The following is a 16,662-nucleotide window of genomic DNA, read 5'->3' on the forward strand; positions in this document are numbered from 1 at the left end:
TGTTGTCTCCAGCCACTGTCTTTTCTGTTTTTGTTTCTGCAAGAGTGCTAGTTACTACTCTCCAGGTGAATTTGAGAGCTTTTGTTTCTTTAGCTTTCTTTTTAAACGGTCTTGGATCAGCTAGTTCCTTATAAAGGTGTACTTCTTTAAGTCCCCACTTTTCTAAAAAGCGTAAACCAAGGGCCACCTCTATTTCCATATCTGTGTCCTACCTCACTGTGTCCCACCACAATAACTGCGTCTAACCGCAAAATCCGCGTCTTACTGCTGTTCCTGCTGTCAGGGTCGTGCGGCCTTCCAGGTTTGGCCCTTGTCAGCTGATTTGGCGGACCCCTGATGTCAGGTCAGTCCAGGCACGGATCAGACACTTGCCTGCAGGTGTTGATCTTTTGCGCCCCGATCGCCGCTTTATCGGTGCCACGTCGGCTCCCACCGTAGTCAAGAAAGCGAAATCCCAGTCCCAGTCCGAGTCCCTGTTCGGGCGCCAAATGTTGGAAAGAAAAGGGTCTGTGGACTCCAGCGGGGGGAGGAATTGCAGTCCAAACCAATACGGTTGATAAAAGCAAGCTCCGTTTATTAGCAATCCAGAGGCACTTATATAGTATACCAGCTTGTTAACTCTTAAGTGGCTTAAAACTTATCAAAGCGCATTTCTACTTCTACATAATTGGACTTACATTGGCAAGCTTCTACAGTTATGTTATGATTAAAAGAATTCAGAGTTCACCCTCTTCCCTCCGGGTCTTATCTCCACAGCTGCATCGCTTCAAAACTCCCTTTTTGTTTCCCAGGCCTGTTTCTCACACAGGGATTTTTCTCATGCAGAGTTTTTCTCACACAGGCCTTTTGCTTGCAGGCTCTTGCTTGTACAGTTCTTTTATTGATCGCATAATTCTATCAATGATCCATGCCCCTGATCCTTTAATAATTTTGCAACATATAAAGACCTTGAACAGGATGGGGCCCAATACTGAGTCTTGTGGAGCACTCTTAGTGACCAGCTGCCAACTGGATGCAGTATCATTCACCACGATTCTCTGGGTTAAGTTGTTCCTTGTAAAGTAGTGATTTTTTTTTTTTTTTTTTTTTTGCAACATTCCTTGAAACTAAGAATCTTGTTTTATCTTAACAGTTTTCTGTGACAAAAATCAGACAAAAATTGTGCATAAGATTACAATTTATAATTATTCATTTAACCAGTGGTGTTTATTCATACATAAAATAACTTCAATTATGTAATTATAAGTTTAAGTCCACCTGTAGGAGCTTTAAACTGGAAAACACAACTGCACTGCCAAATAATAATAGTACTTTAACAATTGTACTCTTACTGCCTTTCCTCAGCCTTGCCAGTCTTTTGCAATAGTAGTAGTAGGTGATTGTACCAGGATGAATGTTAATCACAGGGCAATATAAAACTTCGAAGAAACTAAAACGGTAATATGGAGGCTTAAATAACGTTTGCTTTGCTTTGCTTGTTTAACAGCTGAATGAATAATAAATTTTTTTTTTTAATGCTCTGTGTCCTTGAAAGAAGCTACTCTTGCTCAAGAAGAACCGTAGTGAACTGGGAATTGTTCCTGTTGAGTTGGTTTGGATTTACTGATTTAGGTTGCACAAAATGGAATGTACATATTGTGAGTCATCTCAACAAGGAGATGTGAAAGAGACTGTGTAGGAGAAATAGAGGCATCTGTTTAGTACTCCCCATGTCTTTCCAAGATAAAGAATCTGCTTCGTCAAGCCCATAGTCTTTCAAAGTGTAATACCTGCTCCTTAAATACACTGTCAGTCTGAACTAATTTAGAGATAAATGATTAAAGGAGATACAAGGAGCTTGCTTGAAAATTAGCCTTAGAAACAGCTGTAGTGTGAAATTTTAGTTAATTTTATTCAGTGCATATTGCACTTCAGTATCTTATGCTGTAGGGTTTAATAGCACATGAATATTAGGCAGGTTTTCTGCTTCAGAATAGTTTGTATTGTATGAAATTGTTAGGCTAATGAAAAGGTCCACAGCTACTTTGAATTACTTTGAATTAAAGCATTCAATGATGCTGGATATATTCTGTCTGTGCCTCTTGGATTGTGGAGCCTCTGGGATAATTAAAGTGTAGGAACACCAAGTTTTGTTGATCTGAAATGACTTCTGTTGTCAAAATGTGCATCTCACTCAAGATGACAGTACTCCTGGATACAGGCAATAGGAGAATAATCAGGAGTACAGCTAAGGGCAGGGAAGTACACAGGAGCTTGCAGGTAGTCTAGTCCTTGGGCAGTGTTTGGAATTTCTTGTGTATATTTGCTCAACTGAATTTTTTGAGTAATGCTTAGGATTCCTATCTTTAGTTTGTCCATTAAAATTCTTGTGTTTCAGGTTATTCTAAGCATTAATATAATCTGAAAAATTTTATTAATGTTTTCTGCTTGTATTTTCATCTCACATATGAGCTAAAATGAAAAAATTCCTGAAAACGAAGTTCATGATTGATTGGATTTCTTTTTAATTATTATACCCAAATAATTTGTTTTTCTATGGAAAATCCACCTCCCCTTTTCTAATTTCAGAGGTGGTATTCTAAAATGTGGCAGTCTGTTGTTTCCTTCTAGCCTTTCAGAGGTTTTAAGGTTTAGGTTTGATTTTTTAATCTAACAGAACACCATTCGATCTTTTTAATTTTTTTTTTTTTTAAGAGCGTGCTGGGTTTTTTATTGAAGTCTACTAGTGTGACTTAATTTCAGGGAAGCAAAGATCATGATACTGGTATAGTTTGAGAGCTCCAGATGAAAAACGCCTTTTGCTCTAAATACATGCCTTTTTAGATTAGAAAGATAACTTTAATTGCCTTTGCTTGATGGCTAGTTGGCTGGACCTTTCAAGGATCTGGGTTAGTTCAGCTCATGTGATGTACTTGCTTGTTGTGACGAGAAGGACTAATGCAAGATTTCTTTTCTTTTCTTGACCTTGGGAACACCCTGTAGCTCTGAATAGAAAAAATCAGTGGGCTGAAATAAATACTGTCCCCTGGATCTTGACTCAACAGATGCTCAGATTAAAGCATCTGGAACCCATTTAAACCCATACCACAATAGGATGTCAGAGTCTGTCAGGTTATAGCTGGAAGCCATTAACATACCTGATTGTTTTCCAAGATTTGAACTTGAAGCACTACTTTTAGCTAGAGACATAAAAATATTCGTATTTGGAAAAAAAAAAGCAGTCTGCATTTTTCTTGAATGTGAAATGTCATTATATATTGAAAAATTCTATTTTGTTTCATCCATGCTTGTGCTACCTATTTATTTATTTATTTATTTTACAGAAAATATAATGGTCATATTGAAAACAAACCCTTAACCATTCCAAAAGATATTGATCTTCATCTGGAAACAAAATCTGTAACAGAAAGGGACACTATTGGTAAGACGATGCAAAGAGTAATATATTATTTCCAATATATCCTGAGTCTATGAAGTGTTTATTTGTGATGAATGCTAAAATATCTTTTTTGTAGACAGTGAATGAATAGAAGCAAAACTGGTTGTAAATCAGAAAGCAGGCAGTAGGGCTTCAGTCTCCTTTCGTGTTCCATGGGTGACATTTTAATAGCAGTGTTGTGGAAGGGGATAAGTAGGTGAAATCCAGCATAAACCACAACTATTGTATCAGGCTCCCATAGCAATATGAGATGACACCAGAAGAATCACATCATAGTCTATTCAAAGTAGAGTTTTTAGCTTTGTACAAGAAAGTAACAATTCTCAGACATCAAGCCATATACTTTATGATCATCTAAAATAGGAAATGTGCTTCAGCATTGGAACCTAAGACCTTTCAACCACACATCTGAAGCATTCAGGTAAAATGCTTAAAAATGGCAAGTGACAGTACAGAAATATACAGCATGAAGTGTTTTAGAAGGTACTGGATTTTTTTAGATGGTAATTTTTGGTTACTTCATCATCATCAGTCATTCTGTTACAGGAAATTCATACATGGGTATGTATGTGATACGTATTTTTTTCCTACCTATGTTTTTATATTTGTGTGTTCTCTGGATAAGTATAGAAAGAAAGGATGCATATTCCTATGCAGGAGACTTCTTGGCTTAAATTGTGGGTGACAGTGTTTGTGTAACAGAAATGATGTTTTTGAAGCTGGCGCATAAATAGAGCATTCACAAGTTTCAACTAGTGTTACTTTCATTAAACTATAGCATTTAATTGTCAACCTGAGTGATACAGGATAGGGTTTACTGTGTTTAAAATGTAATATATACAGTTTTTTGGGGAATCTAACCAGATTGTTATTTCAAAATAAGTGTAGGACTTGGAAATACCTAAGGTTGCCAAATTTAATATCTTTGCTAGCAGGTAGCTTGTAGTCAAGTCAAACATTCAGTAATGTTTTCTCACTTTCAAACTGTGTAAATGTAGGGAAGGTGTTTGGGAGGGACCATTTGTGTTGTCACAAATTGTTCTTTGCAGTTTCCAGCACCTGTGGAAACTCTCTCCATAACATCCAGCCTGTATGCAACACAGTATAATCCACAGAATTTTTACAGTGAAGTTTACACAATGATTATTGCTTTATAGAATGTATTAACAAAATCTCGAAGAGCAAACCATCAGTATTTTAGATGGTGGGTTTTTTAAAATAAAAAGAAGTGTTTATTTGTAATATAATAAATGATAGCCAGTGAGCTTTTAGTCTTTAACTAGAGGTCAAAAAACCTCTCTTACCTGGATTTGCAGATGGACTCAACTGGAAAACTGTTTACTCTCTGTGTTGTGAAATCTAAATTAAGTATGCTTTTTGGATTTAGGATGTTATAAAAACTGAGGTGATAGAATAGTAAAACCTTGTAGCCTTATAAATTTGAGTAGAAATCACATATTGGATGACAGAAGTGAAGAATGAAGTTCACGTTGTTGAGTGACTTTTTCACATTTGTTGAGTTTTATGTGGTTGATCTGGGTCTACCTAAACTTCAATACACTTAATACACAATTCAAAACCTCTTTTAATTGCTACTCCATTCTATATACATCAGTAACTGCCTTAAAACATACCTTTAACATTCACAAACTTTATATTTTTCAGCATTGCATTACTTTCCAGAATATCAGTGGTTGGTGGATTTCACTGTTGCAGCTACAGTTGTGTATGTGGTGACAGAAGCCTATTACAGCATTATGAAGCCCTCACAAGAAATGAATATCAGCATAGTGTGGTGTCTGCTTGTCTTGGCTTTTGCAGTGTATCCTTTTCTGTTTTCTTGAATCCCTCTGCGTGTTTTAAAATAGTTTACATCATTCTGCAATTCATATAAATCTGTGTGCCACTGATGGACAGGATACAGAAATATTTAGCATTTGGTAAAAGGATCCTGTAAGCTAGTGCCATTGTTGGATAATGTATATGCTGTACATGGTCTTTGTAAATGCTGGTGTCATTAGCTTGTTAACATCAATACCAGACCATTTAGGAGAAAAATACATATATGCAAATACAGTTAGTGCTCATCTGTAGTATGTAGTGGTTCTAAACTAACTTGATTTTGCTCAGTTTGGCAGTCAGAAATAGTTATGTGTACAGAAAGTCCAGCTTTTGGAGACGTTTGGAAATTTATTGCACGTTTTTTGTTTTCAGTATGTTTAATCTCATAGTTCCTGAACAGAATAGTACAGTGATGTGTATACTAGTTTATTGCAAAAATATGTGCATGAATTCATAATTTTAAAATAAATTCAGGGCATTCTTACAGAAAATAAGTTATGTAGACAGTTGTAAGAACAGCTCTGTGAAGAGCTAAACTCACCTCTCAAACTGAAGGAAATGGAAGTGGAGTATTTAGGAAACAGGCAATATCAAAGCATAAAATGTTTGTTTTGTTATGAAGAAGGCAGTTAATTTTTTTTTTTTTACAAAGAAGGCAGTGTCAGACATAGATGCTTGCATGGTAGTTAACTGTTTTCCTCAAACCAATCCAGACACACATTTTAGGGAGGTAAGTTGCATTTTAAAGATATGATAGGGGATAAAGCAGTGGAATTGAACAAAGGCTTGTAAGAGTGCAGATTATGGAAAGGTGAACTGGAAAGTGATTTGCTACAGCTCCTCTGCTCCTTCAGCAGCTGAGAACAGATGAAGTGCTAAATTACAGTTGATAAACCTCTTGAACATTCAAAATTATTTCCTCTGTATAAATGCTAGTTCTTTGTTAGAGATTCTTAATGTGCTGTGCTTTGTTCAGTTGGTTTGTAATACTAACAGTAGCTGGTGGTGTTACGTAAAACCTTGAACTCTAATGTTTGGTTACATTTGACTAAGAGTTCTGAGTATGCTTACTGCTTGTCTGTCTTTGATAGTTATTAAAATGTGTGCTGCCTTTATGGTATGGACAGGAATTATTTTCTAAGTAGACTGAAGTATAAATGATAGAATTTTTCCATAATTTTTGCTTGCAATATATAAAAACTTGCTGGAAGAGAGAGTCAACTCCCATTTGGAAAAAAGTCTGTCAGTAGCTTGCTGCCAGATCAGGTATTTCTCCTTTGACATGTCAGTGAACAGATCCATGGTCCAGAAGGTGGATTTTGTAGTCTTCTGTGACAAGAAAATCGGTGTCTGGCTCTTGCACACCTTTTAATTGTATTATAGCTGTAGTATAGGTAATGTATAGTTGTTACTGCACATCTTTTGTTTTACTTTTTGTGTGAAGTCAGGAATTTTAGTTTAATCTTTGCAGAAGGAAGAAGACGCAGCTACTGCTTCAAAAATCAGAAGTGATAGCCAACACCTTTCACTCCTGTTTTGAGGATGAGGGGGAGTTTAATAGAACTAATGGAAAAACAAGCTTATAATACTAAAGCCACAATGTACTCTTAGGTTTATTGCTGACAATGCCCTGTTTGCTTCATCTCTCCTATCTCAGGAGTAGTCAATTTAAATAACACAACAGTAATTACAATTCTAGGTGAAACAGAGTTGAGAATTATATATTGTAGGAATATCCACTGCAGTAATATTTTCTTACCATGGTTTTGAACACTGTCCTGTCATTGCTTTCATTTGGTCATCAGTTCAGGGCAGAACTTCAAAAAAGGGTTAAGTTGCCTGTCAGTGCAAGATTTTTGTCTCAGTAGTGTGAATGTGCAAGTAGCTGTTAGAGTCTGTGCTTAGTACCTGTATGAGGAGTTAGTGGCCACGTAGAAGGATGCAGTAACAGGAAGCACAGTTTAAACTTTATATTAGCCTAAACATCTCCATAAATACATTAACATAACTTATTCCAGGCATTACAGCTTTTCAGGTGAAGGAGGTAGAATACAGAGGTATTGATAACAATTCTAGTGGTCACTGGAACCTAGTCAGAGGAGATTTCAGAAGAAGCTCATTCATATGTTGTGACATCAGACCTTTGGGATGCAGAGAATACTTAAAACTTACTCAACTAATCACTAACTCAGTATGTCAAGACCAGAAGTGATTCTATGATATTGGATGATTCAGAAAAATCTGGTTGCCTCAATATTTTCAACAGAAAGCAGTCAATATGATATGTCAAAGTTAAATATAGAACAATTTTGAGTTTTGCTGACAAGTGCTTCCTCTGTTTCATGCCTGTGTGTTAAGAGGTGATAAGTTGTACTAAGGATACAAAGCAAGTTTGCAGATGGTAGAAAACTGGGAGGAGCTGTTGACTCCCTTGAAGTCAAGGTGGCCCTGCAGAGAAACCTTGACAAATTAGGGATGTGGGCAATCACCAACGATATGAAGTTCAACAAGGGAAAGTGCTGGATTCTGCACCTGGGATGGGGCAGCCCTGAATGTATGGGCAGACTAGGGAGCAGGAGTCTGGAAAGCAGTGCCATGGAAAAGAACCTGGAGCTGCTGGTTGACAGAAAGTTGAATGTGAGTCAGCCAGGAGGAGCCAGCATCGCCAGCCAGGCAAGGGATGGTATGGTATTGTCCTAAGAAAGACATTCAGGTGTTAGAGAGCATCTAAAGGAGGCCACAAGGATGGTGAAGGTTCTGGAGGGGAAGCCGTATGAGGAGTGACTGAGGTTGGTTGGTCTGGTCAGCCTGGAGGAGACTGAGGGGAGACCCCATCACAATCTGCAACTTCCTCCGGAGGGGAACAGGAGGGACAGACACTGATCTCTTCTCTGTGGTGGCCAGTGACAGGACTCAAGTAAATGGCCTGAAGTTTTGTCAGGGGAGGTTTTTGCTGGATATCAGGAAAAGGTTCTTCACCCAGAGGGTGGCTGGGCACTGGAACAGGCCCCCAGGGAAGTGCTCACAGCACCAAGACTGACAGAGTTCAAGAAGCATTTGAACAGTGGTGCTAGGCACATGGTGTGATTCTTGGGGATGGTGCTGTGCAGGACCAGGAGTTGGATGATCCTATGGATCCTGTCCAGCTCAGAATATTCTGTGCTTCTGTGAATTCACAGTTTTTATGTGTTTTAGTAGGAACAGAAGATGGATCTTCATCACTTCAACCATATGAACTATAAAATTAAAGAAATCCAAAATCGCAGCAGTTCAAAAAATAAAATTATTTTCATAAAAGGGTATAAATTCTCTATTATTCTACCGTAAATTCTCCAGTGCCTGCAGCTATATACAGCTATATATACAATTTTATAATGCCTCTTGTGGCAAAAAAAAACTGAATGAAAGGAGGGCTGGTGTGGGCAATCTATTATCGTAGCACTGAATACTCCGAAATTATTCCTTCAGTGGATCCTGAGTATTAGGTCATGCAGTGGAAAGAAGTGATATGAAGCAAGCCATAATGCTTCAATTTTCTCCAACCCAAAAATAGAAGCAGTAGTGATTGTTTAACTAACAGAGGGTTTCAGTCATGTGTAGTTTGCATAATCATTAAGTATTTATTGAGTTCTGAATCTGCACTATAATTGGAATTTATTGTTAGTATGGTTTCTTGTTCCTCACTGAATTTTCCAAGTCCTTCAGGCACAACCTATAGTTGAAGTCATGAAGTATCTAGGGTGTTATAAATCTGATTATAGTTTAGGACTGTTGATCACAAACTGTTATTAAGTCCTCTGTATAACTTTAGGGTGTTTTCCATTTGTAATTAATGTTCCTAGCTGTAAAAAGAGCCTTAGTTTAAGCATGTGTTTTTAGAGAAACAAGGCTTTCCAGAGCACAGTCTATATGATCTATTACGTACTTCTCTTTGGGATGACGTAAGTCTTCCTTTCAATGTAACAGTTCTTTCTGTAGATTGTGAAGGGATCTGAAGGTGATTACTATGAGATTGGAATTACTAGATGCTGTCCTTAGACCACATTGTGCATATTAGAATCTCTCTGCATATACAGGAAATTCAGCAATGTGTATGTTAAATGTGTGCTGCTCACTGAAGTGGGTATATGATATTATATTATCAGTTATGATACTGCATAATCATAGTTTCTTGAGAGACTGATAATTGTTCAAATGTTTTACTGAACAGATAGCCAAAAAATGGTTTTTTTTAAAAAAATGCAATAACATAGTTGTATTTGCCCGTGGGCAAATACTACTATGTTATTGTGTAGTGGGTGATAAAAGTGTTACAGATTACACTTAAAATCTTGGTTTTCATTTTTTTCTTGTTTTTTTTTTAATCACATAATGCCTGGAGTGATCTCCAAATACTTCATTTAAATCTGGACTATATATTGCCTACCATTTAAATTATAGTGAGCTGCAGTTCATAGTAATAAGAGTTGATAGTGTATCACGAAAACTTTATCCTAATCTGTTTCACTTTAGAATTAATTTAGAAATGTGTAAAAAAATAATACTCAATAAATATTTTTAACACACCCTGATAACAGGGCAGGTAATGTCTTAAATGTTTGTCTTTGTGGCAGTGGGACTAGATAAAAGGATTTGATATATCATACCAGATCTTAGATGGGTTTTAAGGCTGACTCTTGTTTTTCCAAGGTGAACACAGGATAGATTTTTCCTTCCTAGATAGGCCTCAATGTGCTGTTGTCTTAAGTCTCTTTGATAGCTAAAAGTCTCAAATGTGTGCATAGTTGAAGTGCTTGAGGACATGGCTTAGTGCTGAACTTGTTGGTGTTGAGTTCATGGCTGGGCTTGATATTAAAGGTCTTTTTCAAACAATGTTACTCTATCTGAAAGGAGAGAAATATAAGTTCCGTCTTTTCATGTGTCTTCTTTCTTATTATAAGTAAGCCTAGATCAAAATTCTACTCCAGAGTATTCCTGGCTACCCATTATGTGATTATTATGCTTTAATGTGTTTTGTAATTTAACCTGAAATTGGCTGAACACATATTATCTTCAAAAGAAATAAATGCATACAATAGAACAGCCCTAGTGTAGATAACTGAAATACAAGTTTATCATTCTTGGTTACAGTTATTTTACAAACTAGATTTTCCTTGACGTTTTTCATGTGTAGTAAGGTACTGTTTTCATTGACTACCCATTATTTCAAAGTTGAGGATGGAGGTGAAAGATCAGTCTGTGTCACCTTTGGTTTTTTCTTCTTTGTGAAAGCAATGGCAATACTCATTGTGACAGAAAACTATCTAGAGTTTGGATTGGAATCAGGTAACTCCTTTCTTCAGTGTTTGAAATGGCTGTAGTGATTGCATGACCTGAAAGAAAATTATTTCCAGTGTTTTTGATAAAATCTGTGTTTAAATGAATTATGTAAGTCGTAAGAAATTCTAAGAAAATTTGCTTTGGAATTAGGATTCTAAATAATATCCTGTATAATTTCCTGGCTTTCTCTTAAGTAGTGTAGTCTTTGCCTAGGTTGTTTGTTTTGTTAATTGTATTTACCTTCCAGTTATAGATTAGCCTTTCTTGACTTTCATAGTAAAGTGTAGCTCCCTTACCAGAAAAGAATTTTAAAAGTTAGCTTTTTTCATCTTCCTGAAGGGTCCAAATATTACAAATGTTGTTAATCAAGTTTTATTGTATTGTAGCTAACTAATTAGCACATGAAAGAGCTCTGCTAGACATAGGAAAAATTTTTTAAAAGATGACCTGTTGCTCAGCATTTTATTTCACAAAAGGGATTCTTCATTTGTACTGTAATAAAATAAATATATGTGTCTCTGCAGGATTCTCGAATTTCTCAGAAAGTGCTATGCAGTTTCTTGAAAAACAAGGTTTGGAATCCCAGTAAGTTTCTGGAAATACACTTGTCTCTTTATATCTGAGTTTATAACTGAACCATTTGGATTTTCTTAGCAAGCATTTGTGTTGAATGTTTTGCTTTTGTACAGGGTTATAATCCCTACAATAGTTTAAAGAGATTAATGATAAGAATCTGAAAGTACCAACAAGTAACTGAAGTTGCATTAGTGTTTTCATTTTAATATGGATATATTTTCTGACATTTTGATTGTAGTTCGTAAAATATAGTTCAAAAGTGTAAACACTTTTTTCACAGTATTTCCCTTCAGCAAGGATTATTTAAAATAGATAAATATTTTTTTGTCATTCCTATGGCATGCAAGAGGATGAGTGTGCAAAACCTACAAGATAAAGTTCGTGTTAAAATTGGCATTAGGAGTAAATTGTGTTGTTCAGTCTTGTTTTCAGGTTGTAACTGTGTTCCTATCATGCAAAAACATCTGCTTGCTACAGGACATCTAAGTTTTTTATGGACTGCTGAAGGAGCATGCCATAGCTTGCGATGTTACATAAATACACAAATACTGTCATAGGCAGCCTTTGTATATTGCAAAATGGATTTCTGTTACAGTTCCTTATACGTGTGTGCTAAAATTTTGGGAGTATTTCATCACTGGAAGCACAACATTGAATTTCTTGCTTGATAGGTCTCAAGTATCATGCAGAAGCCATGGCATATCTTTATTTTTGAGGAACAGAAATTTCCTCAAACTAGATTAGTGTAATTTATGAATAAACTCATGGGAAACTGGTAACTGAATCCCATGTATTTCTTAGCCTTTCTTTAACCTGCTTTCCTAAGCTATTGCAAGTTCACTAACTTCTGTATTCATTTTCATGATGTTTGTTTAGTTTTAAACTATAGGAGTGCTTTACCTGTTTTTAGCAGCAACTGAGTTAATGATGGTGTCTCTTGATAGTTTAGGTGACATAGGTTAAGAAAGAATCTGAAACTCATTTTGGATCACTAGATTTGGTTTTGTTCCTCTTTAATCTCTTAGTTATATTTCACTGTAACTATGATGTTTTAGTTGTTTGTTTGAGGGGTTTGGTTTGGTTTTTTCTTTTGTTATGCAGTGTTTGTTACTTATGTAATTAATTCTGTGATTTGGTTGATCCTGGATATTTTTCCTGTAATTTTTTTTATATCCAGTAGTAATCACTTGGAAGAGACATGTTAATGGCCACACATACATTTCAGATAAATCTGTAAAAAGATGCAGTAATACAGTTTGATAGAGCTTTTTAATGGATGATGGTAGAATAAAATACCCGTTTTATCTTTGAGCAGGTAAACTTATGAGGCATGTGTTCCTCTTGAAAACACAATCCTTAAATTTATTCTATTTTAGTTATTTCTGTTATATAATTTGTTGTTAATTACAATATAAAATTATTCTTTTTTTTCTTCTTCTCTACTAACAAATTAACATGTCACAGGCAGTAAATTAGGTTTTCTGTTTTTCTAGGAAATAAATAGGTGACTTGGTTGGGTTTTGAAAGTATCCTTAAAAATTTTAATTTCTGATTGGTTTGAGTAATGTTAGTATTCCAGAGGAAGCCTATAGAATACTGTTGGCTTTTTTAATTAAATGTTAGATACTGTTGGGTTGAAAGTAGTCTCTGATACTCCCCACTCCCCCAACTTCCTCCCCAAGAAAATGCTTATTTCCTTTCTTTTCTTTTAGGGGTCCTGTGTCTAAACTAACCTTCAAATTGTTCCTGGCTGTTCTGTGTTCACTTATTGGTGCTTTTTTGACATTCCCTGGCTTGCGACTGGCTCAAATGCATCTGGATGCTCTGAATTTAGCAACAGAAAAAATAACACAGTAAGAGAAAATATATGCAAATAGGTATATGCGACTCAGTCTTAAATCTTTTATGTCTAAAAATAAACAAAGCAAACTATTCCAACAAGAAGGTAGTGACTTAAGACTTCTGTTGCTGCCTGCTTTTCATATCTGGAGCAGATTTGCAACCTGCCACTTTCTGCTCAACCTGTGCTATGCCAGTCTGTTACATTCTTTACCTTGTAATTTAGAGTCCCAATTAAAGGAGCTTTCCTTTCCTCCTGCAAGAGCTCCACCATGAATGTCTCTGTGTCCAGCTCTTTCCCCCATCATGTCTTTCCAGAAGTAAGATAACCTTCAGGAAATACAAGTACAACCACAGACTGTTTTTTTCCACCTACACTTGCAGCTGGGCATTATTCCTTTAATATATTTAGCATACGATAAAATGTAAAAATGACCCAGAATATTTAATAAGAATCATGTTAATACCAATTTAAAGGAATATTTTCATTTTCAGCCATCTTTTCATTTGATAATAAAATGTTCTGTTCAATTTAACTATTTCTTTTGAGCATTCTCGGGTTGAGGGTGAAATTCCAAGTGGTTTTCAGAGATCTTGACTGTTGATGTTTGATACATGATAATGACAGATTCTGCAGCATAGGGCTGTGTGGGTACTAAGTCTGCTAAATTTCCTAAGACAACCATTATGTTTTCCAATAGAAAAATAATTTTTGTTCAAACTGCATTTTTTTTCTTTCCCTTCAGAATGTTCAGCTTAAAAATTAATCTGTTTGAAGTGAGTCCATCAGTCTTGGTAAATTTATAAGCAAGTACACTTGCACCCAGTGTAGTTGTCCATGTATAGCAGCCAGCTATTGGCTTGTTTTATCTGCTGTTACATTTCTGTCTGTGTGTAGACTGTGACTGAGTCACTTCCTAATCTGTTCTTTTCAGATAAATAAACTACTTAGTTCTTCTTAGTTATGGTTCTCAATATTTTAAAATTCCTTGTGTCTTTTTTGTATTTCAACATCTTCCTTGATCAATGGACATGACATCCTAGGCAGAAATATAAACTCTGAAACAAAAATCCATTAATCAAGAACTAAAGGGGAATTAATACCCACTAAAGTGTGGTTTTGAAAATTAAAACTTCTCTAGCTTCTTTAGAAGATATTGGAACTGGTTGTTGAAGATAACTTTGTGCAACACCACCAAGTTATTTTCAAAAGTCTACCAATACTTTGACTATTCAAGTGGTACAATGTGAAAATTACATTAAATAGATTAAAAGGTACCAATATAATTAGGTAAAGTCATTATAAAGAGTAATTGTCAAGTGCCAGGTTCTAATAAACCTGAAGAACATAACTTGTCTTTGCTGATGCACATTGATTTGTCAGTGAGTAGATCATTTACTGACTACAGTTCTTTGACAGTGACTAAAGGGGGTTTTTAAATGAGGATGACGTCTCACTGATACAAAGCTTTCTAAGTTGGGTGCTAAAACTGTGTGTGTCTCTGCAGTCAAATACATGCTCTACTTTAAAAAATCAACCAAAACAACTACAAAGAAAAAGCCAAACAAACAAAACACAAAAACAACAAAAACCAAAGAAAAAACCTTAATCAAACCAAAAGTCCCCAAGCCGTCCAAGCCCCCTAAGCTGTCCAAAAAACATATCAATCTCCCTTAAAATCCAACAAAAGAACCAAAACTAAACAACCCAAAAAAGCCCAGCATAAAATCTCTTCCTTAATGGAATGGAACATTTAACTTGCAGGGAACACTGACCAAAAAAAGCCCAAAACCTTCAAGGTTAATGATTAAGTACCACTTTGCTAATATGTTCAGAATTATTACTGTGATTCTTTTATGCGTATAGGGAGTAAGTTCACTTTTGGGCAAACAGAATAAAAATCATCTGGTGTCCATTTTGATTTTAAGAACGGTTTGATTTTTTTTTTCTTTGCCAGTAGTATCCTTCCCTGCATATATTTGGAGTCTTCTTAACAAATTTGTACAATTTTTGTACACATTCCCTCCTTTGCCAGAGCATGAAAGGGTATTTCAACAGCCTTTCTGCCTGTTCCCAAAAAAAAAAAAAAAAAAGTGCTTCTAACCACCCTTTGGCACATTCCAGTCCATTAAATCAGTAGGATCTCTTAAATAAGTAGAAGCTCAGGTAAAAGGCTTTCACAATCTAATGAAATGCTTTGGACTGTTCTTGATGCTGTTGCATTCCCTAGCAATACTTAATAGCTAGCCGGGCTGACTTCTTCATCTGAAACCAAAGATTAAAATTTGTGTGTGATGACAACTTCTGTAACATGCAAAGATTTTAATGATTTTAGGAAGCTTGATAGTTTGCAATCTGGAAGGTCTTGTGTTCTTTAGAACAACTTTTGATTACATGATTTTTTTCTATAGTGTAGAAGTGGTGTAGTGTTTTCTATAGTATAGTGACCCTGATTCTCTTAGTGAGGAAATATTGCACTAACAAAACAACCCAATCCCTTCAACTGTTCTCAATTCATTTTAGTATGAAAAATGATTGGGAAAATGTCTTTAGAAATAGAGAAGAAAATTTAGAAATAAAGAAGGATGTTAATTTCAGGGATAACTCCAAAACTATATCCCCTTTTTAAATTCCACTGTTTTGTACTCAAAGATTACTAAAGAGAACTATATTTATTTTTATTGTGCAGTTTTATACAGTGCTTTTAAAAGGGAAAAGCCATGCTGGCTTTTTGGATTTTTGGTCTGAGTATCTTTGACTGAATATAAGTACCAAGTTTAATTTAGTCAGGGTTTCTAAATAAAATACTTCATTAAACTGTGAAATCTGACCTCTGACAACTCTTTCTTCTGTTCTTTTTTAAAGCCAAAATCCAGTGTGATTTCACAATATGCAGTATTACTGTTTTGTTGAAATGTAACTGATACCTATAAAATAGGGAAGTAATTTTCTTATTTATCTTTCTCCCAACTATTTTAAAGTTAAGATTTTTCCTTTTGAATCTGTATACACTTTCAACAGTATGGTCATTGTTTTTGTTTACTAACTTCCTCCTTTTTTTTCTTCTTTCAGAACGTTGCTACATATAAACTTCTTGGCACCTTTATTTATGGTTCTACTGTGGGTAAAACCAATCACTAAGGACTACATTATGAACCCACCTTTGGGCAAAGAGAGCATTCCTTTGTAAGATTTCCTTTAAAAATTCTTTCTCGAGTATTGAGAACAAAACAGTGTCTTAGAGTTGTTTGAAAGTCATTGAACCATGAAAGACTTTTAATAGAATCTGCTGTCAGAGGTATTGTGGAAGGTGCAGCTGAGTTCTAAAGAGCTTCTGTTATTTCAAAAGAATGAGAAATGGTTGCAGAATATTGAGTGTTAAGGTGGTGGTTCCCAAAAAGCTGCTGTCTTCTGACATCTCAGTGGCAGTAATGGGTTGTTCTTTGTAAGGGTGGAATACCACCTCACTACTAGCTGCTGGAATCTTGTATCCTGCATATTGGTGTAGGAAAGGAGCAGTTTCACTGAAAATAGTTGAGATATGTTGGCATGAGAGCTGAACTAGGATGTTTGTCTTAAGATCTATATGCTGATGAAGTGGTATTGAATTGATAGGTAAAATATTTAAAATACAAAAAGGGAAAGA

At 35.6% G+C, this 16,662-nt stretch overlaps 1 protein-coding gene across 6 annotated transcripts in view; it reads left to right on the forward strand.

The window, feature by feature from the left end:
• Nucleotides 1-16,662, forward strand: part of TMEM161B (transmembrane protein 161B) — a 167,023-nt gene that overhangs the window by 145,398 nt on the left and 4,963 nt on the right. For 5 of the 6 annotated variants that reach the window (XM_017729547.1, XM_017729545.1, XM_017729546.1 and 2 more), the window contains 6 exons: nucleotides 3,319-3,421; nucleotides 5,105-5,261; nucleotides 10,455-10,606; nucleotides 11,125-11,185; nucleotides 12,889-13,029; nucleotides 16,089-16,202. In XM_017729547.1, coding sequence (XP_017585036.1) covers nucleotides 3,319-3,421; nucleotides 5,105-5,261; nucleotides 10,455-10,606; nucleotides 11,125-11,185; nucleotides 12,889-13,029; nucleotides 16,089-16,202 — 728 coding nt within the window. The remainder of the gene's footprint in view (nucleotides 1-3,318; nucleotides 3,422-5,104; nucleotides 5,262-10,454; nucleotides 10,607-11,124; nucleotides 11,186-12,888; nucleotides 13,030-16,088; nucleotides 16,203-16,662) is intronic. The other variant, XM_017729549.1, reaches the window with a different exon arrangement.

The sequence above is a fragment of the Corvus brachyrhynchos genome, unplaced genomic scaffold (genome assembly GCF_000691975.1).
Source record: "Corvus brachyrhynchos isolate BGI_N302 unplaced genomic scaffold, ASM69197v1 scaffold213, whole genome shotgun sequence".
Classification (NCBI taxonomy): domain Eukaryota; kingdom Metazoa; phylum Chordata; class Aves; order Passeriformes; family Corvidae; genus Corvus; species Corvus brachyrhynchos.